The sequence below is a fragment of the Bidens hawaiensis genome, unplaced genomic scaffold (assembly GCF_021521415.1).
Source record: "Bidens hawaiensis isolate Kalapana, Puna unplaced genomic scaffold, B.hawaiensis_p1.1 tig00060088_1, whole genome shotgun sequence".
In the NCBI taxonomy this organism is placed as follows: domain Eukaryota; kingdom Viridiplantae; phylum Streptophyta; class Magnoliopsida; order Asterales; family Asteraceae; genus Bidens; species Bidens hawaiensis.
Window position 1 is genome coordinate 27,296 of NW_027500830.1, and position 18,149 is coordinate 45,444.

The following is an 18,149-nucleotide window of genomic DNA, read 5'->3' on the forward strand; positions in this document are numbered from 1 at the left end:
AGTCCAATGTTCTTCTCATGCGTGTTTAATAAAGTGAGGTGAACTTTTGGACTTAAGCAAAGGGTTTTGAAAAGGGTTTTGTAAGGTTTTCCATGGGGATTCTTTCCGCGGAAGTCCTTGTCACTTGCAGAAATGCCCGAGTTTCCTGCTTGGTCTTTGGGTATGATGCGGGTAGGTCTGTAACCTCCTCGCAAGTCAGGAGCATTGAGTCCCAGTTGTATGGATTTTCCATGAGGTTTTGGTAGTTTTGAACATAGTGATCAATTATGTTAAGACCACCAATTCCATCCTGGAGCTTCAAACAACGTAGTTCTCGACGTTCCCGCTATGCGGGGATGTTATTTCCGTTTCCGCAAGCATTGCCCAGAAGATCCTTCTTGGTTTCAATTCCCAGCGGAGCGCTAGGTATGTGAAGGGTTTTGCCTTAACACTGTACCTGCGCTCGTCTTACGGTTACTTTACTTCCAAGGTATTCCTGGCGTCAATTCCCTGCGGGTGCTAGGTATGTGAAGGGTTTTGCCTTAACACTGTACCCGTAGCCGTCTTATAGTTACTTGGTTGCCGAGGTACTTGGCTTCAATTCCCTGCGGGTGCTAGGTATGTGAAGGGTTTTGCCTTAACACTGTACCCGCATCCGTCTTACGGTTACTTGTTCACCAAGGTTTACTTGGCTTCAGTTCCCTGCGGGTGCTAGGTATGTGAAGGGTTTTGCCTTTACACTGTACCCGCACCCGGCTTATGGTTACTTGTTTGCCAAGGTACTTGGCTTCAATTCCCTGCGGGTGCTAGGTATGTGAAGGGTTTTGCCTTAACACTGTACCCGCATCCGTCTTACGGTTACTTGTTCACCAAGGTTTACTTGGCTTCAGTTCCCTGCGGGTGCTAGGTATGTGAAGGGTTTTGCCTTTACACTGTACCCGCACCTGGCTTATGGTTACTTGTTTGCCAAGGTAAGGGGTATTTTCCCGCTTTTTAATATTTTCGAATTTTGAATTTTGAAATTCGAAGAGTTGGTGAAAAGATAAGAACAGTCCAAACCTCTGAAACGTCGTGCGACGGTTTCTTCTGACTGTGTCAGGACGTGCAGGAAGTTATGGTGACGTGACAGAACATGGTCATTCCAGACGCTTTTTCAGGCGCGTGGGCGTGATTTTTTGGGCGCGTGGCCGCGAAATTACTGGCACACGTCCTTTCAACAGCTGTTGCCAGCTTGCTTTTTGCCACGTGTCATAGTTTCATTGCACCTTCGATTTCTCTCTCCTCCGCATTAAATTCACCGCATTAATTGCGATTACTATATAAAGGGGGAGAGGGTTATTTGCAATTCACACTTTTCACTCTTCTCTTCATCTTTAAGGCGATTTCCGGCGAATACTCCTTTATTCAATCGAGCATTCTCTCGAAATCGTTCTCTTCTTCCTCTACAAGATGTCTTCTCGTGATGCTGAAGCTATAGCTGACGACAGGGGTACTGCTGGCGAGTGCTAGTGTGCTCTGCCCGGCGATCAGTACCGGTATGTTGTCAGGAAGTTCATGCTCGATCATCTCGAGCCTGAGTTTCCTGAATCTCACCAGACCGTGTACGATGCCCCCAGAGGCAAGATCGGGGTTTATGCTGCATTTTTTGTCTATGGGAATCTTAGATTCCCATTGACAAAATTTGTTTACCGTGTCCTTGAGAGGCACGGTGTTCATTTGACCGAGCTGCACCCCAAGGCGATCGCCAAGATTCGCCATTTTGAGTGGGTGTGCCGGATTTTGGGCATCGAGCCCATGTGGACCGCCTGATGACCTTCTATACCTGGAGGTGCATCCAGGGGTGGTACACCCTGACGACCCGTATTAAGGGTCTGAAGATTTGCGACACCGAGCGCAGTCTTCGCGCGTGGAAGCAGGAATTCTTCTACATTTCTGCCCGCGCCATCCCCCTTGCCATGAAGTTTAAAAATGGCCAAGCGATACCGAGCCTTTACGCCCCCAATTACCAGGAGGCGGAATGGTTTTCGAAGATATCCCGGGTCCAATCTCCGGTTTACCGGTTTGCGGAGTCCGGGATGGTCATGTTAGGGATGAGCCGGGTGTGGAAGAATGCGTCTCAGGTTCCCATCCTTCTCGAATATGGTTTGAACTCTATTCCCTATGGTATGTCTTGTCTTTCTTTTTGATACGAGTTTGTCTTCTAACTGTTTCTTCTTTCAGAGGGAAATGATTTAGAGTCGCTTCTGTACCCGCGGGAAACCGACGGTCCCGCGCGGATGGGTACTCGTGCTCTGGACGAGGGCGAGTTGCCCATCCTGGAGCAAACGGCGGATCGGTTTGTGGAGGTCTATCCGCTGGGCCACGAGATCCTGAGCCACCGGCGGCCAGGTAAGGCGATATTCTTTCCTCAATCCCTCAATGCTGTACCCGCTGCTGGAATTAACGACCTGTCTTCTGAGGAATCCTCAGATGCTCCTCCGTTGGTGCGGAAGAAGAGGGTTGCTGGCGGGAAAGGGAAGGAGAAGGCCTCCACAGCTGATCCGGTGATTCTATCTGACTCCGAGTCAGATAATGAAGAGGTGGCGGGGAACCCCGGTGGTGAGGAGACCACTGCTCCGGAGGCTACGACTGTTACCTCCGGAGATCCAGCGACGACGACGGTGATCGGTACCAAGAGGCCGGCTCCATCGGGTTCCTCCCCGCCCGTCCGTACGTTCAGGGTCAAGAAAACCCGTAAGTACAATCATAGTTTCTTTGTAGATTTATCACTATAAATTTATCTAACACTTTCTTCTTTGTGCAGGCGTGGATGTTGACGCATTCCGGGGTGAAGCGCAGAGGAGTACCCTTCCGCCAATGACGGTAGGCTTGGTCAGCCTACCTGAGGCGTCGACCCAGGTAACCGCGCCTGCTTCCGCTGGTTCAGTTGCTCCCTCAGAGCAGACTGTTCCAGCTGAGATGACGTCACCGCCGGCTGTGAGTGCGATTTTTACAGCATCCTTCACAGAGCCGGCGGTTACTGCTGCTGCTGACTACGAGGCGGCGACCACGGCGGCGACCACAACGGCGACCACGGCGGCTGCCACCATGCCCGCGCCACCGGCACCGATGGCCGGACCATCAGGTACGCGCAGGGCTTCCCGCCGATCTTTGCCACCTTCCCGTCTGCCTGACCTGTTGGATGGATTTCCTTTAGGTTCAGGTGATGGGTTAGGCGGCTATCGGCCTGTCATTGACCCTACAGGTGCGTAGGGTTCCTTTCTTTTTCCCTTGTTTTTTATCTTTTCCTTACTGCCTTTGTTTCTTTTGCAGTGTCGGATTCCAATGAAGTGTATGTTCCGCGATGGAACATACGCCGAGGAACAACCCTTCGTACCCCTGTGGAGTGCGTGGACTGGGCTCGCCACGCTGCTCCTCATGGTGCGTTGGGGGAAGCCATGGCTAGCTACCAGGAGGGTAGGCTAACCAATGAGCTTCGGGTTCTCCAGGCCCGGATGCAGCCGCGCGTCGAGCTGCTTTGTCGTGAAAATGACAAGTTGAAAGCAGCTCGCGCCAAGGACATATCTGAGGCGCGTGCTCTTCGGGAGGAGAACCAACAGCTGGCGGCAGCTGCCGCCGACAAGGAGAAGGCCTTCAAGGCCCTCGAGGTTGAAGTTCAGGCGCGACTCGAGGCCCGTTCCAAGGCTGCCCAAGCTGTGAATGAACAGCTTCGGCTGGCCAGGGAGACTGCGCGAAACGCAACCGAGAGGGCTGCCAAGGCTGAAGCCGTTGCTGAGCCTTTGCGTGTGGAGAATGAGGAGCTCAAAGCCAAATTAGAGGCTCTTCAACGCGCTCATGATGCCTTGGCAATGGAAGATGCCAAGAAACTCCAGGAAATCCTGGACCAGAGGGGGGTGCTTGACCACACCGAGCGAAAGCTTAAGGGCGTCGAAGAGGCTGCCGCAAAGGAAGTTTTACTTGCCAACCTTAACAAGAGCGAAGCCGAACGCGCCCATAACGAAGCTCAAGCTGCCTTCCAATGGCTTCTTCGAGAAGCGTTGCCTCAGGTATGTTTAGTTTTATCTTCACGCTTTTCTTTTGTAAGAAAAGGTTCTAATACTTGTGTTTTCTTTGTAGGTTGTGCGTCGGGTCTTTTCAGAGACCTCTTACGATGATGCTATGACCGCAGCCCTCAACGCTTCTCATGAGGATGGGGAAAAGGCCGGCTTCCTGCTTGGTCTAGGGTTTGTTGAGAAAGGCGTCCCGCCTTCCAACTTCCCTTTGTTCGATGTGGATACCGAAGCCATTTATGACCAAGCACTGAACCAATACGCCGCCTTCCCGCATCCAGTGGTGGAAAAGGTGGACGAAGTAGCTGCTGCTGATGATGGGTTAGCTGTCCTCAAAGCGTTCCTCGAACCACCCCGTTCTTCTGACGGAGCGGGTCCAAGTGGAAGCGGCCCTGAAGCTTGATCCTGAAGATCCCTTCCCATTGCTAAGATAGACTTGTATAGTTTTATTCTTTTAGGCGGGTAGTTACCCGGCCATTCTTGTAATATATTCTTGAAATATTAATCTTTTTGCGTATAAGATTGTTATTTCCTTCTTTGGGTTCCTTGCTTTATAAACTTATGACTTGCATACTTAGTTTAAATTAGCAATTTTCCAAGTGTTTAGAATAAGAACCTTTGAACGTGGTTGATAATGGGTTAAAGTTTCGCTTCCTCCTTCGTGATTGTGCGGGTAGAACCGTCACTTGCACTTGGTAGGATGGCTAAACTTTAACCTTCATCTGACCTGCGTGTAGGTTTTCCTTTTCGAAATTTCTAAGGCATTAAGATAAGTTAACCTTTGAACGTGGTTGATAATGGATTAAAGTTTTCGCTTCCTCTTTCGTGATTCTGCGGGTAGAACCGTCACTTGCACTTAGTAGGATGGCTTTAACTTTAAACCTATATCTGACCTTCGTGTAGGTTTTCCTCACCTTTTGAGGATAAGTTAACCTTTGAACGTGGTTGATAACAGGAAGTTTTGCTTCCTCTTTCGTGATTGTGCGGGTAGAACCGTCACTTGCACTTAGTAGGATGGAAAAACTTTACCCTTATCTGACCTGCGTGTAGGTTTTCCTCACCTTTTGAGGATAAGTTAACCTTTGAACGTGGTTGATAACAGGAAGTCTTGCTTCCTCTTTCGTGATTGTGCGGGTAGAACCGTCACTTGCACTTAGTAGGATGGCAAAACTTTACCCTTATCTGACCTGCGTGTAGGTTTTCCTTATCCTTTTTAAGAATTTTGTTTTGAACCGTTCGACGCGCGGTTGTCGATAGGTTAGTGTTCAGTTTCCTTTCATGATTCATGCGGATAGACCGGCACTTTCATTTAATGGGATAATTGAACTCTTCCCCTTCAACTGACCTGCGTGAAGGTTTGTGACGTTATTGGGTTCGTGCGGGTAGGACCGCCTTCCCATGCAATGACTTCACGTAATTATGCGGTGAAAACCGGCATATTAGTGTTCAGAAAAGTATAAATGTAAAATCATCAGCTTCGATGTTCTTAAAGAGAATCATTTCCATTAGAAGTGGCTCTTGGCCTTTTCTTTACAAATTGGAATTGATTTACATGCAAACTGTGTAAATGAGCTCCCTTCCATGTTGTTGGGATGGGAGTGCCATCGAGCCGATACGCACCTGGTTCGGGATCTCGTTCTTTACGCAGCATGTAGTCTCGGTATTGAAGCTGGAATTGATTCGTGTTTTCCCCAGCTGGGGTTCTACACGCACCTGCCTGCTCAGCCTTTATTGCGCCACGAGGTGCGCGAGCGTCCCATCTCTGACAAATGCTTCGACCATGTCTTTCACGTCTGTGCATTCTTCAGTGTTGTGGCCTTTAGTCTTGTGAAAGTCACAGTATTTGCTCCGATCAGCATCGTGACGATGTCGGATTATTGGAGGCTTTGGCCACGGGAGCTGTTCAGTGGCGAATATCTCAGTGACGCTTTTGCTGAGTGGCGTCCATCTGGAGTTCCGGTGCGGCTGTGCATTATCCCTTCCGCCCAATCGATGTTGCAAGCCGGATGAGGTGTCAAAGTTTACCATTGACTGCCAAATGCCTTGCTTCCGTTTTTTATTTAGTCGGGCGGAGAGGACGTTGTCTTCTCTCGTCTTTTGAGTGTAGAGGTTTGTGCTCTGTGAGAGATCTCTACCCAGTTGCTTCTCCGTTTCCGCATAGCGTTTTGCTGCTGTCATGATGGCATCCCATGTGGATGGCATGCCATCTTTACCTGTTAGGGTGCGGATGAGCTCTGGGTCGTGCGCGCCCTGGATGAAGGCAGCGCGAACAAGATCTTCGCTGATATTGCCCAAACTTAGCTTCTTTGAGTTGAAGCGAGTGATGAAGTTTGGCAGAGATTCATCTTCTTCTCGTATGCATTTGAGGATTGTCCATTGCTCCTCGGTATACTTCCGTTGCTGGCTGAAGTGTTGGCTAAACTTCTGCTGGAAGTCTGCCCAGTCGTAGATGTGGTTGACCGGTAGACGATCAAACCAAGCTCTAGCAGCCCCAACAAGCGTCATTTGGAACATGTAGCACCACGTGGGTTCCGTCCAATTGCTGACGGTTGCCCCCGCTATGAACCTGTTCAAATGATCGTCTGGATCAGTTATACCGTCATACGTGCCTATGTTAGGCATCTGTTTGGCACTCCTTGGGGCAATTGCTTCCGCAATGTCCCGTGCAAATTTGGACGTTCCCGCATTTGCTACGTTTGGTCTGAACGTTTTGGAGAAGTCTCGTGGACTTCCACCTATGCTTTTTGGTTTGAAGGCTTGTCCAAAATGCCTTTTCGGTTGGGATTCCATTTCCTTACGCTTCCCTTTTGCCTTATGGCGAGGGTTCGCGTCGGAGTCGGATTCCTCCGAGTCATCCTCCCAGTATTCGAGTTCGTCGGCCTGTTGTACGGAACGCAAGCGTTCGTCCAACTCAGCCTGGAATTCTTTTTGTCGTGCCTCCGCCCATGCCTTAACTTCATCGAGAGTTTGGCGGGGGAGTCTTCGTTTCTCAAGCTGGGTATCAGTGGATCCCAATAGGCGATCATTTACTGCACTTGCCCCAGCTTGAGTAACTGGGGTAGTGTTCGTAAAATTTACTTCACTTGCCCCGGCTTGGGTAACCGGGGTAGTGTTTGTAAAAACTGTGTTACCGGTATTCACCCCAGTAACTGGGGTTGTGATTACCGGAATTTCTCTAACCATCTTTGTAGAAGTTTGAAAAAACTGGAGAAAAATAAAGTTCTAGCTTTATGCACGGATGGCGCCAATGAAGAAACACTAACCGGACCCCCGACAGATTACTGGTAACCTGGGGGTTGGATAGCTGTTTCCCACGAGGGGTTGGACCCTGAGAAGATGGTTCTTCTGATAACCTGCAAAACAGACACCGTGAGCTCGTCACTGAGAAGGGGGGGGGGGGGTTCCTCCTTGTGACCACCCTCCGGCGTGAGAATCAGACTAGATTGCTCTTTAAATATAAAAGTATATTAAGAGATTGCTAGAGCAGATATCAGGTATAATATGATGATATAAGATAATGTAATAATGTGTTGAGATGATCATACCATTTGGGGTATTTATAGCCGAAGGTAGGTTTCCAAGGAGGTATGGCCGGCTGCAACAGTGTTCCTGTTCATCAACAGTAGCCTACGCACGTGCCCTGCTGGTAGTTGGTGGGTAGGCAGCGGCTGATAGTGACCAGGCCTGCTGTATACTATTCCCTTTCCACCAACTGCCGGCTACGCACGTGGTATGACAGTAGTTGGTGAGTAGGCAGCGGCTAATAGTGATACAGTACAGGAGCATGCTGCTCGCCATACTGTATCAGTGAGCTGTCGTATCTCTGATCAGATCTTTCGCCCATACCTCGTCAGGTACAGTAAAAGATCCTTCAGTATACAGACTGGCTTATTTGGGCGGGAGTATTCCCCCTCCCGCCTCTGTGCGGGATTGCTCCCGGCTTTGCTCATTCCTTCAGGTGACACTGAATGATCGAGAGCTAAGTACCTTGTGCGTGTAGCCGTGCTGCGCGGGTGGCCTTCCCTAATGGCTTGTATCCGAGGCTGCGGGGACAGGCGGAGTCCTTCACCATTGGGAGGCTTTTCCTGCGGGACCAGCTTGCGTACTGCGCGTAAGGACGTCACGTCTCTGAGCATGGTTGGTCCTGCGGATCCAACTGGGCTCTGCTGGGACCTACCTCTTCACTACCCTACATGACAAATCAACTTGTTACCTTCTTTTGCCCTCAAATGATTGACAAAAACAGTAGTCTTTTTAATTTATTTGCTCACATGATTGATATTACAGTTTCAAACAAGAATCCAGCATGTTGATCCCTCGTATCTATGATAATTAAGTTTTAGTCCCCTTAGTTACATATTTATAATTAAGCCCTTACATTGATCGGACCAATTCCATTTACATGAGAAAGTTATCTTAATATAGCATCTTATAAGAAACTAATTTTTCATAGCATGTCCTCTACTCTCTTATGCTTAAAACTTTAATATGGCATTATTAATCAAGTTTTGTATAAAACAAACCAATCTTTTCATGATGTCCATAATTTCCTCGAAAACATTATACCCAATTACACGCATTCGGCTCCCTCTCAAAACATACATTAGTAAGTCATAATTCATTTAGCCTACACAAAACTTAACTTCTGTTGTGTATTTCACTCACGATGCTAATTCCTATGAACAAGGAGAATTTGATCGCGAAATAAAAAAGATGATTTTATAGTAGGCGAACCATCACAAACTTTCATTTGGTGGTTAACTAACGGTCTAAACTACCTTACAATTATCATGTGGTAGAGAATAACACTGTTCCTACTGTTATTCAATAACCTTTTAATGACTTTGTGATTACCAATCTTTTGTAATATCGTTACTTTCAGGTTATGTTGCTATTGACCGGTAACAACTTGCTATTGATTTCAAGTCACTTCTGAAGAGATCATTTATGCATGCATCTTTTAATCACCAGTCAACGAACCCTCACCAAAGGAGTGCCCCCCCCCCCCCCCTTTGAACCTCCAGGTTCATTGGTGCATGAAATAAGAATGACAATGAAGGAGCATGTACTACATTACTCGCATCTTAAACCATTTAATTTCTTAGAGTAGTAATGATAACAATCATATGGGCATCCGTAACACCGACTTTACACTTGATTGTAAAACTATGTTTCACACTTAACTAAATACTTATTGGGTAAACTATCCATTGGGCATTAGACATACCAAATTAGATTTTTAGAGCCTGCATGTTGGTATTTGCATATACATTTTTAAACCCTTTTTATGCACCTCTATTACCCATATAAAAAAATTGTGTTTGTTAAACCTCATATCCGTTGGCGGATCTTACAATGGGCCAAAGTGGGTCTCGAACCATCTATCTTTTTCGCTTACTAGGGTAAATTTTTTCGTAAAAAAAATTATATGTATCAAGTCCGGCCCACAAATAATATGGTCGAATTGGTGTTTTAGTTGAATGATTAAATACAAATTTTTATTATTTAACGGTCCGACCCGAACCTGATTACCAACCCAAAACTTACAAGTAGGAAAAAAAATTTGAGTCTCTTAAACTTTTCTCCATCCATACTAAATGTTCAAGATCTCCGACACTACTCAAATAATAATATAGGTTCATGCAACCATATAACATTTATTTAAAAACTTGTTTTGTAAATATCAAATACTTAAGGGTCAAAACTAGCCATTCCCAAACTTTCAACCCCCCCCCCCCACACAAAGACCCATATATATTATTCAATACCCTGGCGCCATTTGTTCACTTACTCACTCACTCACTCACTCACTCTCTTATATTATTATTATTACTAGGGAAATTAGATTTTAATAATCCCAACTTAATGTAGTTGGCTGATAATAATCCCAACACCGAAAGTAGCTGTCACTGGTCCCAACTTTCACACTATTTATTTTCATTGGACATTCGTTAAAAAAAACTTAACGACGTTATGTTTTTTTCCAAATTTCAAACTGATATTTTAGGGCTTTTGATCGGAATGAGAATACGAGTCGATTGATGTAAAACTTACTTCCAAACGGTGGTCCAAACGACTAAAGATGCTTCAATTTCGGTGTTTAAACATTTAATTAACAAAAATCAAGTTGTTTGAAGCGTCGTTTCGAGTTAAATTTTACATCAATCGACTCGTATTCTCATTCCGATCAAAAGCCCTAAAATATCAGTTTGAAATTTGGAAAAAAACATAACGTCGTTAAGTTTTTTTTAACGGAGGTCCAATGAAAATAAATAGTGTGAAAGTTGAGATCAGTGACAGCTGCTTTCAAAGTTGGAATTATTATCGGCAACTGCATTAAGTTGGTATTATTAAAATCCAATTTTCGTTGTTATTATTATCTCCATATATCCCACCGTCAACCGCTTCAACCCATGAGAGAAATCTTACACATCCAAGGCGGCCAATGCGGCAACCAAATCGGCGCCAAGTTCTGGGAAGTCATCTGCACCGAGCACGCCATCGACTCCACCGGCCGCCACACCAACACCGACTCCACCCTCCAGCTCGAACGGATCAATGTCTACTTCAACGAGGCTTCCGGCGGCAGGTACGTCCCACGCGCCGTGCTGATGGATCTGGAGCCTGGCACCATGGACAGCATTAGATCCGGCCCCAACGGCCAGATATTCCGGCCCGATAACTTTGTGTTCGGGCAGTCGGGTGCGGGTAATAACTGGGCCAAAGGCCATTATACGGAAGGCGCAGAGCTTATTGATTCGGTGCTTGATGTTGTTAGGAAAGAAGCTGAGAATTGTGACTCCTTGCAAGGTATATAATAATAATAATATTATTATTATTATTATTATTATTATTATTATTATTATTCTTCAAAAGGGGATAGCGGCGCAGCTTGCTCGCTTAACCAGATGCAGCTCGGTTTGTGTTATATATAACAATTAATCTTGAAGATTAATAATAATAATAATAATAATATGTTTGGTTGATTGTGTGATTGAGTGTTAATTGTTGAGATCTGGATCTGAAATGATAATATGTCGGTGTGTTAATAATAATATGAATTGTTACACAATTGTGGAGTTTAAAGATGATTATTAGTTGGTTTGATAAGTTTTATGTAGTTATAACTTATAAACTTTGAGCAATTGTAAAACTCGTTTCTAGGTGTCGATTAGTCGCTGATTTGGTTTTGACTAATCGGCTCCGAAAATCGGTGAAAATTGAGTGAAGTTGGTCAAATTTCAGTAATAATTGGCAAGTTTCGGTCAAAATTGGTCAAAGTCTGTGTAAATATAATATGAAGTTATGTACTTATAAACTTTGATCAATTCGATCAGTCGCTAATTGCAGGGCTGCCGATGCGGTTTTGACTAATTGGCCCCGGAAATTGGTGAAAATTGATCAAAGTTGGTCAAATTTTGGTCAAAATTGGTCAAGTTTCAGTCAAAATTGTTTGAAGTCTGTGTAAATAGTTTTTCAAAATTTCAGTCAAAATGGGTCAAGTTTCGGTCAAAATTGTTTAAATTCGGTGTGAATAGTTGTTCAAAACTTTAGTCGAAATCGCATAAATTTCAGTCTAAATCCTTGAAGTAGTTGAAAAATTATAGATATAAATCCAATCCATATATGAATTTTTGACAAATTTTGTGTATATAATAATAAGTTTAAAAAATTATATATTTAAAATTTCAATCCGATTAATCGGTTAATCGGTTCTAGGCAATGATTCGTTGCTAATTGTTAGGCTGCTGATTCGATTTCAACTAAGCAGCGCCTAAATTCTATGAAAATCGGTCAAAATGGTCAAATTTTGATCAAATTTGGTCAAGTTTCGGTCAAAATTGGTCAAAATAGTTGGTTAAAATCGGTCAAAATCTTTGAAGAATTTGAAAATTAAACTCATAAGTCATAATCCCAATCCATCTATAAGGTTTTGAAAAAAATTATATATATATAAGTTTGCAAAGTTTTATATAAAGTTCTGACCGTGCCTTGCGAGTTCTAAAACTCTGTTTTAAGATCATTTTTTGGTTTAAAGTATCACCTGAAATTGAAATTTACCTTTTTGAAAATCTTATAAAAGGATATTCCAACAACTTTTCATGGATGATCATGATCTTTTAGGCAGATAAAAGTGACCAGCTATTAATAACTTTTTGGACCATTTGCTTTTTAGATCCTTTTGTTAAACTTCAACCACATAAATGATTTACTTTGATCTAAATTTGCAGGTTTTCAAGTCTGTCATTCACTCGGAGGCGGTACTGGTTCTGGCATGGGAACTCTCTTGATTTCAAAGATCCGAGAAGAATATCCCGATCGAATGATGCTCACGTTCTCTGTTTTTCCTTCACCAAAAGTCTCTGACACGGTCGTTGAACCCTATAACGCTACGCTGTCGGTCCACCAGTTGGTCGAAAACGCTGATGAGTGCATGGTTCTTGACAATGAAGCACTTTATGACATCTGTTTCAGAACCTTAAAACTCAGCAATCCCAGCTGTAAGTAGTTAAAAGTTTTGTACTTTCGCATATTACAAAGGGGCAATTCTATATAATAGTAACCAAGTTTTGAAAGTGTTCCAATTAGGTCACTCATAAAATTTTTTGTTCCAATTAGGTCACTAAAATTTTCTTTTTGTTATAATTCTAGATATTTTACCTGAATAGCAGGGCATGTAGGTTTTTTTTTAAAATAGTTTGACATTGCAAAATATTTTTTAAAAATTGGGAAAAATTAATTTTTAAATTGCGACAAATTGCAAATAAAAAATCTTGAAAATTGCCAAAAAAAAACTGAAAATTGCAAAAAAAAAGCAATAACAAAAAAAAAAAAATGAAAAATAATAATTTTTTTTACAATTTTTCAGTTTTTTTTGCATTTTTTCACAATTAATTTTTTTTCACAAAAAAAAAACTGAGAAATTGCAAAAAAAAAACAATAACAAAAATGAAAAAATAATAACTTTTTTTACAATTTTACAGTTTTTTTTTTTTGCATTTTTTCACAATTAATTTTTTTTCTCAATTTTTACTAATTTTGTCAATTTAAAAAAAAATTGCATTGTCAAACTATTTAAAAATACAAAAAGCCTACAAAACCTGCTATCTGGGTAAAATATATAGGATTAGAACAAAAAAGAACTTTAATAACCTAATTGGAACAAATGAGTTAAGTGCCATTTTAGTACCCCTGGTTTGGTCAACTACGCAACTTTAGTACATATTTTTTATTTTGTGCAAATGGCTACCTCAGTTTCAAAAAACTTGCATTTTTAGTACTTTTTTTCTAACCCCGTCTATTTTTTCGTTAAGTCAGGGATAATTTGGTAACTTCGTTATTTTCTTTGATTTTTTCTTTTCTTTTAAACGTTTATAGCTTATAAACCCTAAATCCCCAAATCAAAACATTAAAATCCAAATTCTAAATCCCAAAATATCGTAAAACTTCAAACCATGATATGGAGAAAGGGTTTGGGGATTTAGGATTTGGATTTTGATGTTATGATTGTGGATTTGGGGTTTACAACATATAAGCGTTTAAAAGAAAAGGAAATACCAAAGAAAATAACGAAGTTACCAAATTATCTCTGACTTAATGGAAGAAATAGACGGGGTTAGAAAAAAAGTACTAAAAATGCAAGTTTTTTGAAACTGAGGTAGCCATTTGCACAAAATAAGTACCAAAGTTGCGTAGTTGACCAAACCACAGGTACTAAAATGACACTTAACTCAAGATTTTATTAGTGACCTGATTGGAACAATTTCAAAACTTGGTTACTATCTTATAGAGTAATCCCTATTAGAAATTATAATTCAACTATTGAGTTTGATCAAATATGTTTTATTTGTTTACAGTTGGTGATTTGAACCACTTGATATCTGCAACCATGAGTGGTGTAACATGCTCGTTACGGTTCCCGGGTCAACTCAACTCTGACCTCAGGAAACTAGCAGTCAACTTAATCCCATTCCCACGTCTCCATTTCTTCATGGTCGGTTTTGCCCCTTTGACTTCACGCGGGTCCCAGCATTACACGTCGCTAACCGTCCCAGAACTGACTCAACAAATGTGGGATGCCAAGAACATGATGTGTGCAGCGGACCCACGCCACGGGCGTTACTTAACCGCTTCAGCAATGTTTAGAGGTAAAATGAGCACGAAAGAGGTCGACGAACAAATGATCAACGTGCAAAACAAAAACTCGTCTTATTTCGTTGAATGGATCCCTAACAATGTGAAATCGAGTGTTTGTGACATTCCACCGACGGGGTTGTCAATGGCTTCCACATTTGTTGGAAACTCGACTTCGATTCAAGAAATGTTTAGACGAGTGAGCGAGCAGTTTACTGCGATGTTTAGGCGAAAGGCGTTTTTGCATTGGTATACTGGTGAAGGTATGGACGAAATGGAGTTTACCGAAGCGGAAAGTAATATGAATGATTTGGTGGCGGAGTATCAGCAGTATCAAGATGCTACTGTTGATGATGAGGAGTATGATGAAGAGGGTGTTGAAGAAGAGGGTGAGGGTGGTGAGTATGAAGGGTAAAGTGGTAAAAAAATATAAGTTGTAATGTTTATATGATACTGTTTGGAGTGTACTTTTTTAAGGTTGTGGTTACTTTTTAGATATGATTATGTTTGGATGGTTTGGGTAATGAAAGTGTTTGAATAAGGGTATGATACAGTGGTTTAAACTGTTGGTATTGTGAGTTTTTGACAGTTGTTGAGTATTATTATGTTAAAGGCTATTTTTGTGTAGAGAATTTAATGAATTTATAGTATGAATGAGTGGAGATAATGAGTAGTGATGATTGGAAACAAAGGGACAAAATGACGTAAGGACTTTTTGAACCAAGCAAAGATGTGGATCTGGTTTTTTAACTACTTTCTCTTTTTAATAATTAAATATTACCGGGTTTATATCTTCTTTAGGTGATAGTCCTTGAAATAAATATCTATTTCTAGATTTTAGTTTGTTGAAAGCTTTAAAAATAATTTATCTATACCATTAATTATAATCTATCAAAGGGTAACTGCACTTTGTATCCTCGGCTCTAGTTACTTGCTAGAGTGTCCTTTCTTTAAAATGATCGCCATTTCAAACACAAATAAAAGTCAAAAGGCCTGAAAGATGAAATATATCTCTTTTAAAACCGAATTTCAACCGAAGTCATTAAGGCCGTGTGTTGTGATATACTAGTAAAAGCTAGTTATCGCATCATGTCTCTGTCATGTGACTAACTATTTATTTCGTTAATTTAAGTGTTGTGGGGTGGGTAACTAACCACTATCTATATGAAAATAATAAGGGAGATTGGTTTTTAATACTCCCAACTTTAATCCTTTGGTAGTGAACAATCCTAACTTTCGATTTGATACCCACCACTCCCAACTTTCACCTTATTTTCTTTTATCACCCCTTAACTAACGGAGCACTAACCTCGTTAGTTTTTTGCTGACGTGGACTATTTTTACACGTGTGACATGCTTACGTGAAAAATGGCTATTACTTTATTTATATAAAAAATACCCCAATTACATATACCAACACCTCCATCCTACAAAATATAACTCGCCGGAAAAGTTTGAAACACAACCAACATAACCCTATCTGTCATTGCACCTCACTATTAACACTTACCGAAGAATAAGAATGCAGGTAGAAGCTCATCGGAACCCCTCGTCGGAATAGCGTGGTTCGCCGGAAAGCTTGAAACACAACCAACAGAACCCAATCCGCCATAGCACCTCACTATTAACGCTTCCTGGAAGAACAAGAATGCGGGTGAGAGCTCGTCGGAATAGCGAGGTTCACCGAAAAACTTAACAAACTACTGGAGTTGCATTTTAGAGTATCGGGATGCTTCCTACCGACTCAATACTTCCGTAGTAACCGCCGGAGACCAATAATCGTCTGAAATTCCGAGGTGCCGGCGACTCATTTTCTGGAGCACCATCAACGGTTGGTGGTTGCACGAATACGACAGCCTTCGTCGGCTTTATTACAGCCGAGGGTGGCGCCGCCACTGCTGGATCTACAATAATGAGATGAGTGTGGTGGTGAAGTTGAATTTTGATGGCGTTGGTTTGCAAGACAATAACACTGAGATTCCTTTCTTTGGTCACATGTTGGATATTAGTCTGAAACATATGGTTGTTTGAGGTGAAATGAGAGGTGGGTGGTGGTGGTGGGTTGGGTGGAGGTAATAATGGAGTTAGGGTTTTGTTTTTAAGAAGAAGAATAAGAGATGATGTGGTGTGTGTGCTCATAATTTTTGTTATTATTTTATTTAAAAAATGACACGTCAGCAAATAAAACTAACGGGGTTAGTGCTCCGTTAGTTAGAGAGTGATAGAAGAAAAAATGTGAAAGTTGGAAGCGTTCCCTATCAAAGGATTAAAGTTGAGAATATCCCAAATATTAAATTGTTTAAAAGAGAAAAAACAAAAAAAAAGAACAATAATTTTGGTTGTGATGTGAAATTCAAAAAAAAAGGGAGAGGAGAATGACGTCGTTATGGGGTGGAGCCTAGCAGTGACGGATCCAGAAATTTTAATCAGTCGGTGCAAAAAAAAGTTTATCTAGAATGGTTATGGTCAAACTAAAACGGGTCAACCCAAGATGGACCGTGTCAAACCAAAATGGGACGGGTAGCAAAGTTACATTAACTAAACCATGTATAGAAATTTAAGGAACAAATTTTATCAAATATAATAAACAAAATACATATTACAATTGACCTTACGTGATTTTATCTTTTAAAAACGGTCAATTATAGTCCCATTCATAAAACATGCAAGTTTTTTTTCCTATCATTTAAATAGTGTAGAATTATTAATCATTAATAAAAATACGTTGAGTTAATTCATATTTTGGTCTAATTGTTATAATTGTCATAGTAGACTTTAAATTAGCTAGAATGTTCTGGAAACTTAGAACCTAAATCATCGTTCCTCCAATGACAACAAATATCTGATGCCTTTTGAATTTCAAAAACATGTAAACAATCAAATCAAAACGAAACCAACACTAATCAAAATAAAAAATGTAAACAATTGATGAGATGAGGCACAAAAAAAAATCTGAACGACATATACCTGATCAAATGTGAAACCCTTTCATCTCTCACTCTTGTATAATTTGTAAATTCCAAAATTTCAATTTATGATGTCATTAGACAATTAAGCAATGTGGGCTTACTTGTTATTTTTTAATAAAAAAAGGCTTGAAAAGTTTAGCTTAAAATGTTAGGTTTGGGGCATTGAAAATAATAAGGATGAGGCACATGAGTCGTTATGCTTAATATATTATTAAAGTAGAGATTTGAATGGGTGCTTACGTTCCCTTTGACCCAACACTTGATACACCCCTGACGTCTAGCCTCATGGCGCCACTTGATATATAGCCCGATTTTGTGTAGAGGATGCCATCATGCCCATATAACACGAATAATGTCTCCACAACACAAAGCCTAAATTTAGGGCTGTTCAAAACCGGATCCCAAATTTCGGATATCCGAAACCGAATATCCGAACATTTCGGATAGTGAAAATCACTATCCGAATCCGAATCCTAAACTTCGGATATCCGAACTTCGGATATCCGAACTTCGAATATCCGAAAAAGAAATTAAAAAAAACTTGTTTTACTAATAAAAACCAAACATACAACCAAACCAAATAACAAGAAATATGGTGATAACTCCATAATCTAAAACACGTATATTTGGTGTGAATGGATGCTGGGTGGCTGAATGGATGCTGGAAGATGATGGATGGCAACGGGTTTCTGAATGGTGGCTGAGAGGAAGACGATGGATGGCGACGGGTGGCTGAATGGATGTCGGATGGCGACGGGACTGGTGGTGCTGTGATGTTGTGAGACGGGATGGAGACGGGACTGGTGGTACTTGTTTAGAGACGGGATGGCCGGAGACGGTAGCCGCAGATCTTGTATTAGTGAGAGAGGGAGGAGCGCCGCTGCTTGTTATTAAGTGAGAGAGAGGGAGGCGCCTGGTTATGTGATATGAGAGACATTGTGATCTAGAAGGTTTTTGTATAATATAAAATAAAAATAAAAAATATTAAAAATAAAATACCGGATAATTCGGATAATTC

At 41.8% G+C, this 18,149-nt stretch overlaps 1 protein-coding gene across 1 annotated transcript; it reads left to right on the forward strand.

Moving 5' to 3' along the window:
• The first annotated feature begins 10,422 nt into the window (after positions 1-10,422).
• LOC143602914 (tubulin beta-7 chain-like) lies at positions 10,423-14,725 on the forward strand. The gene is made up of 3 exons (XM_077079878.1): positions 10,423-10,838; positions 12,260-12,529; positions 13,886-14,725. Exons 1-3 carry the CDS (start codon positions 10,442-10,444, stop codon positions 14,575-14,577), a joined length of 1,359 nt encoding a protein of 452 aa, XP_076935993.1. The 5' UTR covers positions 10,423-10,441; the 3' UTR covers positions 14,578-14,725.
• Positions 14,726-18,149: the final 3,424 nt, after the last annotated feature.